General features: G+C 40.2%; 1 protein-coding gene across 2 annotated transcripts in view; it reads right to left on the bottom strand.

Annotated features, from left to right (window-relative positions):
- The window catches only part of fhit (fragile histidine triad diadenosine triphosphatase), a 197,418-nt gene that overhangs the window by 15,158 nt on the left and 166,541 nt on the right, over nt 1–15,719 (bottom strand). For both annotated transcript variants that reach the window (XM_084927313.1, XM_084927314.1), the window contains 2 exons: nt 2,716–2,861; nt 936–965 (listed from right to left, as the gene is read on the bottom strand). In XM_084927313.1, coding sequence (XP_084783439.1) covers nt 936–965; nt 2,716–2,861 — 176 coding nt within the window. The remainder of the gene's footprint in view (nt 1–935; nt 966–2,715; nt 2,862–15,719) is intronic.

Genomic DNA, 15,719 nt, shown 5'->3' with positions numbered 1-15,719 from the left:
TGTTCCTGTTAATGAAAAACTACAAATTTACCCCAAAGTACTAAAATATCGATATTTTAATATGAGAATCGATTCTAGAACTTAAATTACTGGTATCAGAAGAATCGATATTTCTATATCAATCCGCACACCACTAGTATACCCATCTATGAATCTTGTGAGGTTGTTCCTGTGCCCTTCACACTTGGCTGCAAACCATTCCAGTGTGAGCTTGAGGCCATCACCTGATGAAGCCAACAGAACAACATCATCCGGGGAAAGCAGAGATGAGATTCTGAGACCCACTAAGTGAATGCCTTCCGTCACTTGGCTACGCCTAGAAATTCTGTCAATAAAAATTATGAACAGAATCGGTGACAAATGGCAGCCCTGGCAGAGCCTATCACCCACTGGGAATGAGTCTTATTTATTACCGGCTATGCGAACCAAGCTCTTCCAACGGTTGTATAAGGATCAAATGTTTTCTTCTTGCCTCATACAGCATACAAGCACATCATCTAAACCTTTTACTCATTTGTTGCCAAAAACTTCTCCACTTATGATGTGCATTTCAAACTGTAATATGAGCTACACGTATGCTGGATCTCATACACTGATATTTTATTTATTATTCATAAGGTTCAAATGCATCATACATTTTTTAATATAGTAAAAAATAGCACAACAGTACAGTGGATTATTTTACAAGAGGATGATTCTCTCCCCTCACTTTAACCTATGTGAACTTTCCCAAAGGCTCCCAAGCAAGTGACATGAATTATTTCATATAGCCTTCAACTAAACTAAAAATTACACCTTTTAGAAAAGATAACTGAATAATTCGCCATCTCCAGGAGTTTAGCTCTACAAATTAATTATGATGATTATTTAATAGTGCATTACTATTGCAGAGGGTTCATGACATATTTCAAGGTCATAAATTATTAAGTTCTCACCTTCACAGTTTGTCCGGCTTCAGGGCCATCCTGGTGGGAAAAGAAAGGGGTAATTAGTCCAGAGATGAGAATTTAGAAATACTTGCATTAATATTTTAAAGAAAGAATTTAATTTAAGATGAGGTAATAACATCTCACCTCCCCTAAAACAAACCCCTTGGTTTGTGTCAACGGCGTCTTTATCCTGAGATATTTGTCTTCATAGACAACTTTTTGGCTATATTTATTCAATGGGATTTAGTTTTTTAAATGTTCCATATTTAGACTAAAGTGCATACAACCAACGTTAATTCAAGGGTTTTAACAAAGATATAGCAGTATCTGTTTAAGAATTACAGCCAACTCAAAATCTCCACTTCAAACCATTACTCAAAACCTTTTGGAACAGATGGATTTGCAGAACAGTTATTAACACTCGATCCAACAGCTATAATGTAAAAATACAGCAGGTAAATTCTCCATTTATCTTGTAGAGATTGTCAAATTATGTTAAATGTGATTTTTTTTATCTAATTGCATTTGTGTATTTTGTATGTGATTTTTCCACTGAGCTTACCTGCAGTGGAAAAATTGCCCTGGCAACAGTCAGCCAGTTGGGTATGTCTGTTGTCCCTTTACTGTCCGCTGCAGCATAATACTCACTGGAGGTGAGTGACTATTTTTTGCGCCTCGATTCTCTTCCAAAATGAAGGAAAGTGAAATAAATACTGAGTTACCAGTTTATGGGCCCACGTATGAAAAGACCAATCCTCTCACATGTACTATACTAAATACTATACTAAATCACCACCTTTTTTTCTTTACTTTTGGTCCCTTGCGCAAAAAGATCTAAGAAAAGACATTTTTTCAGATTAACATTTGATATGTTTTCAAGGCTATATTGTGAATAAAATATGGTTGATGTGATCATTGAATCTGACTTTTCGTTTTTACATGTTACACAACTTTTCAACTTTCTCAGATTTGGGTTTGTAGAAAATAAGATACAATCAGTATCTACACAATTATGTGACCACACTGATCATTACTTCCCATCACCTTACAGTAAAAAAAATGAGCTACATAGTTTTTTCCCCCTCTCTCTCTCCTAAATGTGCTTCAAGACCATCTCCATTGTGCCAGTGCCGAAACACTCACCACCAACATACCTGAACAACTGTCACCCTGTTGAACTCGTGCCCATAGTTATGAAATTTTTTGAGCAACTGCTCATGGCACAGCTCAAGACATGCTTGCTCCCCTCGGATCTTCAGCTCTCTTGGGTGCCGTGGACGGCTGGGGTCCCCTGGGTCTTACCCAGTCTGCCTCTGGCTCTCGGGAGGGTGGCATTACTGCATTATTATCCTATTTTTATTATTACCCTATTTTTCAAGTACCGTCATGGTTCTGGGTCATATCACCCAGCATTTTGAGTTTATGGTGTTTTCATGTCTGCGTCCTGTTATGATGCCTGTGGCATTCCTGTCCCCTGTGGAGTCCTTATGTTCATTCACCTCCTGTGTGTATTTAGTCTGTCAGTTTTCATTCATTTCTCATCTGTCCATCCTACTTTGTCATGCCATGTTTCCAGGTCTATGAAATGATGCTTCTTCAAGTCTTCATGTTTCAGGTTTCTCATGTCAGGTTTCTATGTTCATGTTCACGTCCAGCTCGCCCTTTGTTAAGATCAAGTTGGGTTTTTGCTTGTCTGCACTTGGGTCCACCAGGTCACTCCACAAAGTCAGCTTCTCCCCGACTGTGACAGTGACTGTTAAAAAATATTACCGAGTGTGTGGTTTACCTGAATGGCAATGGTGATTGAGGTGGCATTGAAGTGTTTCTCCACCAAGTTGGCGACTCTCTGAGCGGTGGAGAACAAATCTGCTAGCTCATCTGGCCGAAGATCCCGAAAACGCTCAACTGGTCTGAGTGGGCACACCAGCACATCTGAGCAGCTCTGTTAAGGAATTACCATGCTGCAGATATGGTTGGGAAGTCAGAAAGCACTGAGATAAGAAAGTCGGTTAGCTCTGCAATATTATGACAAAAGCTCATATTCTTCATTCAGCAAAGTAAATCTGAGAGTTTTTTGTTGAAGTAATATAAGCTGAAAAGATATAATCAGGCAATGCTTTTTAAAGTGAAAATTGTGAAAATGGCCTAGAAAAAATTGAGTGTACCCTTAACTAAATATTTTATTACAGCCTTATGAGACAAACTGCAATCCAGGGATTTCTGTAACTCCTGGTACAGTAAATAACCAAAACAAAAGGTTACACTTCTGATTTGCAGCTCAAAACTAAGAATCATGTCAAAGATGACACCTAAATATTGGATTTGGAGGTATTAATTGCTAGTAAATATAGATGTGCTGACAGCTTCTAGTACCAATAACTAAAACTTCTGATTTGTCCTGGTTGAGTTGTAAAATGTTTTCTCCCATCTACGTTTTTACTATAAAAAGATCTAACTTAAAAGAGTCTATTGGCCCAGGTTCAAAATGAGGCACAGAGTATTTGGGGTGGCTGTCAGGTGGTAGAGCAATCACCTTTGATTTTATTTTTATACTTAGGTATACTTATACTTTAGACTTAATACATATTTGCCTTAAACAAATATATATTAAAATTTTCAGCAATAATATTCTATGATAATTACAAAAGACCTCAGCAAATTTAAAATGCATATGCTGTTAATGAATGAACTTCTTTTGGATTACTTTCACTGGTTGAAACACTATACTTCATCACTGGCAGGAACTGATTGTAGCCAAGGATCTCGCAAAATCATGTCAGAGGCCAGCTGTCTGCTTCAAGTGGCTAAATCTTACTGCTCAAGAACCAGTGGGGAGCGAAAGTCATCAGAGATGCTTAGCATCCGATTTTAAACTCCTCCCCTCCACCTGGCAGGTACTAGAAAACTTCCCATACCACAACAACTAGAGACAGTTTTTTCCCCCACTTTCATCACACTCATAAATCATGACCAGTATCTGTGCTATATACCCATTCTAGGTTATTCTACAGGGTGGGCCATTTATATGGATACACCGTAATAACATGGGAATGGTTGGTGATATTAAAGTCCTGTTTGTGGCACATTAGTATATGTGAGGGGGCAAACTCCTCAAGATGGGTGGTGACCATGGTGGCCATTTAGAAGTCGGCCATCTTGGATACAACTTTTGTTTTTTTCAATAGGAAGAGGGCCATGTGACACATCACACTGGCCTTGAGGTTTCCATTGATGAAGAATGGACCCAGTATCGTTGTACCCCATATACCACACCAAACCATCACTTTTGTTGTTCCAACAGTCTTGGAGGGATCCATCCAATGTGGGTTAGTGTCAGACCAATAGCGGTGGTTTTGTTTGTTAACTTCACCATTCACATTGGTGGGAACTAGTGCGTTAGCGCAGTTAGCTCGTTAACGCGTTGGCCCCACGCACGGGGCGATCCGCGGTAGCTCGTTAACTGAGATTTGCCGTGTTGTGGCGTTAACGTCATTTCAACGAGATTAACGCTGACAGCACTAGTGGGAACACAACGAATATGACTGCCCATTTACTCCGACATCATCGTAGTGCAAAGACAAGTGGAAGCAGACAAAAACAACAAGCACGCATGCTACAAACTTTACCTGAGTCATTTAGACAGCCGTTAGCACAGGATTCTCCTTATGGGGCCCTGATATGTTTAATATGCTGCTGAGAATATAGCCCAGAAGAAGCGTATAGTATAGCTTTTATTTTGGAAAGAGCCATTTCTCTGTAATAAAGTGATTTCTCGATCAGATAGATTTATTTTTATTACTTTGTTGTTTCAGCAACATTAAATTTGAAAACTGTACTTTTGAGTTAAAATATATATTTATAATTTTAATAAATGACAAATTAAAAAAGCATGGACATGTTTTTTTGTATCGAAAAAATATCGAACTGTGACACCAAAGTATCGAACCGAACCGTGAATTTTGTGTATCATTGCACCCCTAATATATATATATACATATATATATATATACATACATATATATATATATATACATATATATATACATACATATATACATACACATATATATATACATACATATATACATACACATATATATACATACACACATATATATATATATATATATATCTATATACATATATATATATATATATATATTAGGGGTGCAACGATACTCGTATCGATATTGAACCGTTCGATACAGTGCTTTCGGTTCGGTACGCATTTGTATCGAACAATACAACATTTTTAATTTACTTTATCAACTTTCCTTCTGACGATGCTGTCTGTGTTGAGAGCTCAGTGGATCTGTGCTCGACAGTGCAGCCTAGGCGGAGTAGTCGAACACAGATTCACTGAGCGCAGGGCAAGCTAGCGAGACAGAAGTTAAGCTCTCCTTGCAACATGGCAAATTGAACCTCCCCCACCCTCATTCAGATCTGGCGTTTGGAACTATTTTGGTTTTCATGTGAGGTATGACGCTGATGGTAAGCGCGTCATGGACTAAAGTAAAACAGTATGTTGGATGTGCCACGCAATGCTCAATTACATTGGTGGGAACTAGTGTGTTAGCGCAGTTAGCTCGTTAACGCGTTGGCCCCACGCACGGGGCGATCCGCGGTAGCTCGTTAACGGAGATTTGCCGTGTTGTGGCGTTAACGTCATTTCAACGAGATTAACGCTGACAGCACTAGTGGGAACACAACGAATATGACTGCACATTTACGCCGACATCATCGTAGTGCAAAGACAAGTGGAAGCAGACTAAAACAACAAGTACGCATGCTACAAACTTTACCCGAGTCATTTAGACAGCCGTTAGCACAGGATTCTCCTTATGGGGACCTGATATGTTTAATATGCTGCTGAGAATATAGCCCAGAAGAAGCGTATAGTATAGCTTTTATTTTGGAAAGAGACATTTCTCTGTAATAAACTCTCTTTTCCAAAGATGAGTGATTTCTCGATCAGATACAGGGCTACCAAAATCTATCTCTGCCCTGCCCGTCGGGCTGTCATAGGAAGGAAAAATATATGTCAATGCTTTTGCATTCTTTCGGAAATGTACCTGGGTAATTATCCAGTCGTTGGCATCGGTGAGCCGCTGTCAATATGTGACATATTGAAATCGCGTTTGAATTTGCGCTTGTTTTTTGCTTTCACTTTGCAATCGCGCAAACTGTGTATGGAGAGTGACAGCACTGATTGGTGAGTGATGATAATTTGCGCACCAATTCCTCTGACATCGTCTTATCAATCGTTAGCTTACTATGCAAACATGACAAGTGAAATCTCCCACAGCAAGCTTAAACATGTGAGAGGTTGATCGCGCAGAGAATCGCTGAGCGTTATGTGAGTGTGTGTGTAAAAGCAGCAGGATATATATTTTAGTTCTGCTGAGCCAAATAAGACAGGTCAGCGTGAAGAAGTGACAGCCAAAGAAAAGCTTACCACAAAACGGAAAAGTTATGACAAATCAGACTATAAGGCAAAAAGAAAGTGCAGCTTTATGGTTTCATGGACAAAAGAATTTCTGTGGCTGCAATATGACTGTTTGCTTTTTTTCAACAGGCCAAACAAAGGTTAGTTTTAATGTTTGCTGATGAATTATGATTATTTAACATGATTTATTTCAGCAGAAGTTTTCAGTCTGATAGCTGCTATATTTTCACGAGCCATTGATTTGTTTTTTGTTGTTTTGCTTCCTCAGGGATAAAACTAGTGTAGTGATTTGTGCTCTGCAACCATAAAGCACACAAAGACAAACCGTTATAGCAGTGGTGATTAATTTGTATTTTAAAATATGGATACAGTGTATTTACATTAGTAAATAATCTTTATTCAAATAAAAAAATCAACACAGTTTGAATGACTTCAAAAAGGAGGTAATCTAGGAGGTAAAATATTATTCTGAGCCATCACAGAACAAATGACTAGTTAAATGGAATTCTCACAGTTATAATTGAATGTTTGTGAACCAATGTGGACGTCTTCTCTCACACGGGCTGCTGTGTATAGCTTAGAGGCCTGCAGTAAAGGCAGGAATGATGGTGTAATCATCATAAAGCAGATGCAACTAAATGAGCTTGCCTTCCAAGCCATTAACTGCATTTCAGATCCAGCATCTTTACCACAGAGCTTTCTTCTCACAGTAGCTGCCTTTCTGTGCTTTAGGCTACACTCACCACAAGCTCTATCCACTTAAGCTCTTTAGAGAGTCCATTAGGGAAATGAAAGGCACCATTTGTGAAGATACGATGCTTATTGGAGAGATAATCAAGACGCTTAATTTGCCTTGGGCCCATGACTTACTGTAGTTTACTGTGGGGTCAAGAAGACACAAACAGTGCATTGTAAACAGACACAATGCACCTATAATTTAACAAAGGCAGAGAAAAAACACCAAACCACCTGTCAGTCACACAACTTGCAACATGCTTTTTCATTAAAAGTTCAAGAAGACTGCAGTGCAGGTAAACAGCCTCAGAACCTGTAAATACACTACCAGTCAAAACTTTGGACACCTTCTCATTTAATAGTTTTTCTTTATTTTCATGACTATTTACATTGTAGATTCTTACTGAAGGCATCAAAACTATGAATGAACACATATGGAAAATATGTAGTAAACAAAAAATGTGAAAAATAAGCCTTTGCTTTGATTACTGCTTTGCACACTCTTGGCATCCTCTCTCTGAGCTTCATGAGGTCGTCACCTGAAATGGTTTTTAATGATGTGTCGGTCGGAGCCGGCTCTTTGAAGTGAACAAAGGAAGTGTTTTTTTTTTTTTTCTTTCTCTCACCCTCTCTCTCTAACTTGCGTTTGCGCTGAGCAGAGGGGGGGGAGGGGTGGTAGTAATTCCACACTCTTCCAAAAAATCATCCCAGGCCTATATGACAGACAATGTGCATCTTCTTTTTGTTTTGCATATTTTAATTTATATTTTATCGTGTTGTGGTTTGCAGTGTTTTGTGTTGTTTCACTTTAAATTTGTTTAAAAGGAAAAAACTGAAAATTTTAATAGTTAAAAGTTGAAATGTAAATAGTTGTTTTTTGTGTTTTATAATTTATTTTTTACATTTTATGTGGAGTGAATAAATAAAAGCATATTTATATATAAACATATATAAATAAAAAGCATGTTTTTTTTAACATTAGTAATTTATTTTGTGCATAATTTTATATTGTTGTTGAAAATAAGCCGAAAGAGCCGGAATTCCCATCACTAATGGTTTTCCAACAGTCTTGAAGGAGTTCCCAGAGATGCTGAGAACGCTTGAGGGGCGGGGCATCAGACCTTTGCATACATTATAAAGGTTGGTGTTGTGCCAAAAAATGATTTTCAATGTTTCCTTGTGTTTTTTATGTGTAATATCTTTATGTATGTTGGTAAATAGACTTCGGTGAACAGGGTTTACAAAGGGGTTATATGTAAAGTTTAAAAATGACCTGTTTTTCAAGTATCTTTATAACTCTGTGTTACTGTACTGACATTATAACCAATCCGGTCCTCTTTGTCCATGTCATGGCGAGTGCTGTGTGGCAGGCAGGTTGAAGGACCCAAATGAGGACTCAGAAACAGAAAGTTAAGCTTAGGGCGCAGCTTTGTTGCTGGGAAAAACCATTTCAGGTGACTACATCATAAAGCTCATTGAGAGAAGGCCAAGGGTTTCCAGTGCTGTCAACAAAGGAAAGGGTGGCTAATTGGAGGAATCTAAAATATACAAACATATTTAGTTATTTATTAATTTTTTCTTTACTACATAATTCCTTATATCTTGCTTCATATATCTGATGTCTTCAGTATGTGTATACAATGTGCAAAGTAGTACAAATAAAGAAAAACATTGAATGAGAAGGTGTGTCCAAACTTTTGACTGATAGTTTACAAATAGTCATTTATTTACTTTTATGTTGCTATACACTGCACTACATAAAGGCATTTGACTTTTAAATTTAATCTAGCAGTCAGCCACTTTAAAACTGCAAACACAATGACAGTGTAAAAGTGTATCCACTATTGGATTGTCCCTCATAAATAATCATGTTCCAGGAGCTTCAAAGTGATTCGCAATGTGGAGACACGTCACACAATCATGCACAGCTCGCCACCCAAGCAAAAGGCGAAGAGAAGGAAGACTATAACATTCTCATTTTCCATCATCCACTCTATTCCTCTGGGAATTCGGAGCTCTGTAGTAAGATTGATGAAGAACCAAAACTCTCATCTTTCCTTTCATCTTTTCCCAAACTCAACTGCTGTCATAAAGTTTTAAATGCAAACCTCACCAGACTGCAACTGCTTGGTTGATGCTGAGAAGAAAAAGCAAAATGAGGGGAATTGGGGGGGGGGGGGGGGGGGGTTAATGCTACCACTTCCATAGCTGAAATTCATTAAAGGCTGTGCAGAATTTAGACTTGTAAATTCAGCCAAGCACATAGCTTCACATTGCTCTGTGCATTTATTACAGTACATCAGTCAAATAGACGATTGTATACCTGCACATTTGGCAGAAGAAGATCTTCATGGGAATTAGCCTTTGCAGTTTTCTTGCTTAAAATAACCACAGAGCTTCTGAAGAAAGTGACAGGAAATCAAGTGCAAACACATTGGCCCTTAGATGCAAAGTCTTACAATAAGGTGAAAACAGATCGGAAGCATGAAAAATGATTGTGAAATGATGCTGCTAACATTTTTGTACTGGTTAATTACACAACAAATGAAATGTGAGGAAAAAAATGACCTCACAGCCTCCACTGGAAATAGTAACAGCAGCTGGTACAGTAACTACTGTTCTTATTACTTTGGGTTTAGTAAGTGTCACTCTTTGAGACGTCTTTGGGAGAGTGAGGGAGCAGAAATTGTAGGAGGTCAACTTTCTTCTAATTGGCTGGCCCTCACAAACAGAATGTTCAAGCAGTAGGTAAGCATAATTTATGTACCCACAACGAGAACTCTACACCTGAGATGACCACATTTAAGGACATCCCCTCTCACTGACATCATAAGAGCCACGAACATGAATTCATTTAAAACTTGAGCTGTAATTTATGTACAAACTGACCTCAATGTTTACAATTGTTACAGTATATAGTATGCATAACATCCATCAATCCATCCATTTTCTTCCCCTTATCCTGTGCCAGGTCACAGGGGCTGCAACCTAAGCAAAGGAGCCCAGGGCTCCTTCTCCCAAACCACCTCATCCATCTTATCTGGTTGAACACCAAGATGTTTCCCAGACAAGCCGGGAGACATAATTTTTCCAGCATATGCTGGGTCTATCCTGAGGCCTCCTCCTCAGCATCTGCATTACTGCAGCTGGTAATCTATATCCTCGAGAGGATAAAGAGTTTGTCCAGTGTTCCGAAACCAAGAAACTGAGGTCCGAATAACCGATGAACTCTACTTTCCAGCACCCTGCTATAGACTTTCCTGGGGAGGCTGAGGAGTGAGATCCCTCTGTAGTTAGAGCACACCCCTCAGTCCCCTTTCCTAAAGATGGGAACCACCACCCCGGTCTTCAGATCAAGAGCCACTGCCCCAGATCTCCACACAACATTATAGAGGTGTGTCAACAACGACAGCCCTACAACATCCAGAGCCTTCAGGAGCTCAGGGTGAATCGAGTTAAAGTGCCTCAGTGACCTTGCCCCCAGTGATGGGCGAGTCACTGGCCTTGTCCCCAGACTCTGCTTCCTCTATAGAAGATGTATCAGTGGGATTAGAAAGAGAGAGAGCTCAATAGATAAATGGATACTTAATTGATGCCACAAGGATCAATTAAGGAGGTCCTCAAAGTATTCCTTCCGCCGGCTGACTTTATCCTCAATTTTGAATTTGAAATTTGAATGCAGCAGCACCCCACCCACACTGCGTGAGTAGTGTGTTGTCTGATTCGAGGCAGTCTGAAAGTCTTTTTCCATTGCCTCGCAGTATGCATAACAGAATAAAGTAAAGGCTTAATAGGTGTTTGTGGTAAAAACAAACCGAAGGCACACAGTGGCACGTGAATGCTTTTATTCACAATTTGTCAGTGGCGTCTTTTGCCCGTGTAGCTGTCCAGCTGCCTTGTTCCCGTGCAGCACACAGCTCTATTATCAGGTACCGGCATCCTATTGAAAAAGGAAAGGCATGATCAGGTGATGGAGAAACAGCTGTGAGTCAGCCCTGACACAACACCATGAACCCACTGCTTAAACCTTTTCCTGCTGCTGAGCCACAAGCCACACCCTGCCACAGTGTTGTTCTGCTGAATCTCATGGACAGGCTCTATTCTGAAGTAATGTAAAACAAGTCATTGGGAAGTCTGTGTCAGGATTACAGTTTGGAAAAAATATTTTTGTAAAACAAAAAGCAGGAGGGGAGGAGAACAATAATTATTGCGCAAATAAGATTAATATTTCTCAGACACATATGATACATTTGCGTCTATCAAATTTGATCTGAAGTAATTTCATTCACTTCTCGTACTTATGTTGCAACTGTTGGTGACAGCACAAGCCATAAAAAGTATCTGCATAGTTAAGTCCACAAAGAGTAAGTGGATTCTAACCCATTCGTTTTAAAGTTACTCTGTCAAGTGCTTGAGGCTGTGAAGCAGTAAGTTTTGTAGTTCTTACCATCCTGAGAGCCAAAGACCGCTAGTGAAATTCCAAGAAACCTTGTAGTCTATGCTATGCACATACTGCCTTGAGCATCTTCCAGAGTGAGAAGAAAGCATGCTTCTTGTTCTGTTTGCCATCTGTTAAGTAATGCAGAAGTCATTGAGGTTTAGTGCTGCAGATTTTGTCACTCTGTTGGGGGTCTTTTGAAGTTGCTGCATTGATGGTTAATGGCAGAACTTCCACCTAAAGTCAGTGATTATAGAATGGTGGAGTTCTGCTTCAGATTTCAATTCCATTTTATTTATACAGCTCCAAATCACAACATTAGTCACCTTAAGGTGCTTTATATTGTAAGGTAGACCCTACAATAATACATACAGAGAAAAACCCAACAATCAAATGACCCCCTATGAGCAAGCACTTTGGCGACTGAGGAAGGAAAAACTGTGCATTGAACAACATGTCCTGGTCAAAAATGACTCCAAGGTTCCTCACAGTGTTACTGGAAGCCAAGGTAATGCCATCCAGAGTAAGAATCTGCTTAGATACCATATTTCTAAGATTATCAGTTTGATCCGAATTTAGAAGCAGAAAGTTAGCGGCCATCCAGGTCTCTAAGTCCTTAAGACATTCCTGCAGTTTAACTCATTGGTGTGTGTTATCTGGCTTCATGGATAGATAAATTCAATCAATCAAACCTTTATTTGTCACATGCAAAGTTTACACCTGCAGTGAAACTAGACCCCCCCAAGTATACATACATACATACATAGCACAGACATCACATGGGAAGACAGTTTGGAGACGGTTAGAATTTGGAAAAACAATTAAATGTACAATACAATGGACAAGTGGAGGAGGGGGAAAAATGAGACGTCTACTCATACTGGGCTCCTTGTGGGAGGTCAGCATGGGAACAGAAAACAAAAAAAACCCTCCTCTGCACAGAGAGCACATACATCTCCACATCACAACACCATGAAGCACATGACACGCAACGGGGTGGGTAAGGGGGTGAGAGGTGAGCCGATGTAGGCACAGCCATCCTGCGCTGCGGCTATGAACTCGGCGCTGGGACCGGACCCACCATCTGACCTCGGCCTTGGAGATAAGCGTTCGAAGGTGTTTGGAGTCCAGGATGGGGGTGCATAGGATGGGAACAAAGAGTCTAAACAGAGTCAGTTATCAGGGAGAAAGTTTTTGTTGTCCAGCTCCAGCCTTGAGACCACAATGATGGTGGTTTTCCTTTGATGATGATGATGATGGCCTGTATTTATATAGCGCTTTACTAGTCCCTAAGGACCCCAAAGCACTTTACACATTCAGTCATCCACCCAGTGCGAACTGTCACGCACCCGGCTCTGGAGGACTCGGGGGTCCGTAAGCAGGATGGACCGTTATTATTATTATTATTATTATTAGTAGTAGTAGTAGTGTTGTTGTTGTTTGGGGATGTGTGTTTTTCTGCACTATGCTGTGTTGTTCGGTGTTCCACTCATTATATGTAGAGGCAGGGTGTGGGTGTGTACATGTGTGGCTGGAGGATGGAGAACAGCCACATGCAGGCCTGATGGGTGTGGCCCTGCAGGAGGACTGGCCACACCTGAAGTTCCTGCCACAAACCTGTTGGTGATCAGGGCTCGTCGGGGGAGCTACTTAGGAGAGTGTTGGAGCTCCCACCGGCGCGGGATCATTGAGTTGTCATCCCAAGTTAGTGTGTGTCAGCGTATGACAGTGCTGTTCGTGTATGTCCGCCGGGGTTAGTGTTCCTGCAGGAGGAAGAGTGGACCAGAAAGGCACCACGCACGGGGTGTGCAGAAACACAACAGCGGGGAGCACGAGCATGAGCACAGACGTCGGAGGGAAGCACACACACGGGATTCAAGGGAGCAACGGGGATTTATTGTGTTTACAGCTTTCACTGTAAATAAAGAGCACTGTTTGCATCGCAGAGTCTGCGTTTTGGGTCCTCATTCCCCATATCCCCGTGGTCTGCCAGCCAGACCGTGACACGAACAACTGCATGTCAATTTTACAGTCAATCTAAATGTCCGTCGCTGGTCTGTCAATCTCCCACTGGAGAGCTGTGAGCTTCTCCGAGATGTTATCAATTTTGCGCTCAAAGAGCTTAATCTGAGTACTCACGACAGCCTCGAGCTTCTCCAAGATCTTATTGTGCTGCGTTCAATGGGCACACTTTGAGAAGTCACGACTTGCCCCATCATTTCCATCACAGTGGGTAGCCTTGTGGGGTTTTGAACAGCCATTTCGGCTTTTTTAAAATCTTTGATAAGCCAGGGCAAACCCAGCTCCGATCAGCAAAAACCCTGTTATCATGGTTCCAAAAAGGTAGATGTCTTCAATGTCCTTGATCGACAGTCCCGCCAGGCACACAACCCTCCAGTTCCTCCACCCATCCATCGTGTATCCGACAGGGAACGCCCCTCCAGGACACTCGGGCTCTCCTGAACCCAGGCTTCTCGTTGAGAAGAGGCCTGTCAATTGCATTCAGGGACCAGTTGATCAAATCTATCATCCCTGTGAAGTGCTTAGCAGCCAATAAAATGTCCAGGTTCTGCCCACTGGCTTCTAACTAATATTTTGCTTAATAGTACAATGTTCAGAAATGTTTGTCCTAAAGCTTCATCAGTTTTCAGAAGGTCTGTATGTAAGAACTGTGAAATATCAACAGAGAGCAAAACTGTCAGAAGGCAATATGAAAAAAACAGCTACGCTTTCTGCAGGTGTATACCAAAGCAGATCCCCTTTGAGAGCACAGGAATGAAAGAAATCTCCACATGAAGCACAAAGCAATCATTTGTATTTGTCTGGCAGGCAGCAGTACTGCTCATCTCAATATATTTCAATTTCATTTACATTTATTTAAATACTTCAACCCTAGTCTGTGGCTGATTTTCATGGTGGCAACAGACAAGACATCTCTGTAAAGAACTAAAAGAGCAGGATAGGACCTGCAGGTGACTCAGCTACAGGCTTGACAATCAGTTTAGTGCCATGTTTTAATGACAGCTATTCAGGAAAATTACAATAGATCTGCATAAAGCTTGATCAAGTCAGTAATTACAACCTGAAGGTATATGAAAATGCTGGAGTGTAAGCTGTTTTAAGTATAAGTTCAGAGAAGTGCTTGTGTAACCATTTTCAGTTCAGGTGATTTCAGAATAAACTATTTTGAAAGAATTCACACCTGAAACAAGAAGGAAAATTAGGAATATTTAAGTTATACTTGTGCATATGCACATATGCCACAATTTAAGATACTGCATATTTATGGCCACTGAGGTGGAGTTAATACCTCTTTTAAAAAGACAGCCCTCTCTAGGTTGAATGTATTTTATTTATTGACACAAATTGTCTAATTTAGAGCACTTGTGATAAATATGTCTTCTTTATATTGTCAGGTGTAGTTAAATTGACAGCTTGTTTTTGTAGTGATGTTTTAATTCTCACTGAAATAAAGTAAATGGCAAACAATTTTTTAACCACTTATCCAGCTGAACTTGCTGGAGCCTATCGCAGCTGGCTTTGACCAAGAAGCAAGATAAAGCCTGGTCAGTTTACCAGTCCATCAGATGGCCAACTTTTTATTCATATTCAGTGTAGTGGGACATTAGCTGGGACAGTGTAAAGGAACATCTGTGGTACATGCACACATATGTTCCCAAGTCTTGATCTTAGCCTACATAGTTATAAAATATTTATCACAACTCGATTCTGTAATAGCCCTAAGCCACAGTCTATTGAGGGCTCATGTTTTTAAGAAAGAACACTGATATTCGTGTAGAAAAAGTAAAAGATGGAATAAAGCACAAAGAACTCTTTGTTCTGTAAAGTGTCCTTGGGTGTTTTGAAAGGCGCTTTTAAATAAAATGTATTATTATTATTATTATTATTATTATTATTATTATAACTGTGTGCAAGTCTAAACAAATAAGTGTAGACAGGGTGTAGAGGGTTTTAGCCAAAGGACTCAATTTTACCATTTCTCCGCAACAGTTGCCCATAGTGGACCTCATCACAACCACAGAAACCGCCATACGGATTAAAAAATTATCACAGACAGAAGCAGAACAAATCAGGATGAAAGTCTCAGCCACCCTCTCCAGTGCCAAAGTCCCTCCGTCCAACCTCACAATACAAGAAAAGAAGGCCGTAG

Source organism: Perissodus microlepis, chromosome 5 (genome assembly GCF_051167445.1).
Source record: "Perissodus microlepis isolate ML-2025 ecotype Zambia chromosome 5, ASM5116744v1, whole genome shotgun sequence".
NCBI classification, from domain to species: domain Eukaryota; kingdom Metazoa; phylum Chordata; class Actinopteri; order Cichliformes; family Cichlidae; genus Perissodus; species Perissodus microlepis.
Note: the sequence above shows the minus strand (reverse complement) of the source record. Positions and strands in the feature narration are given on the sequence as shown.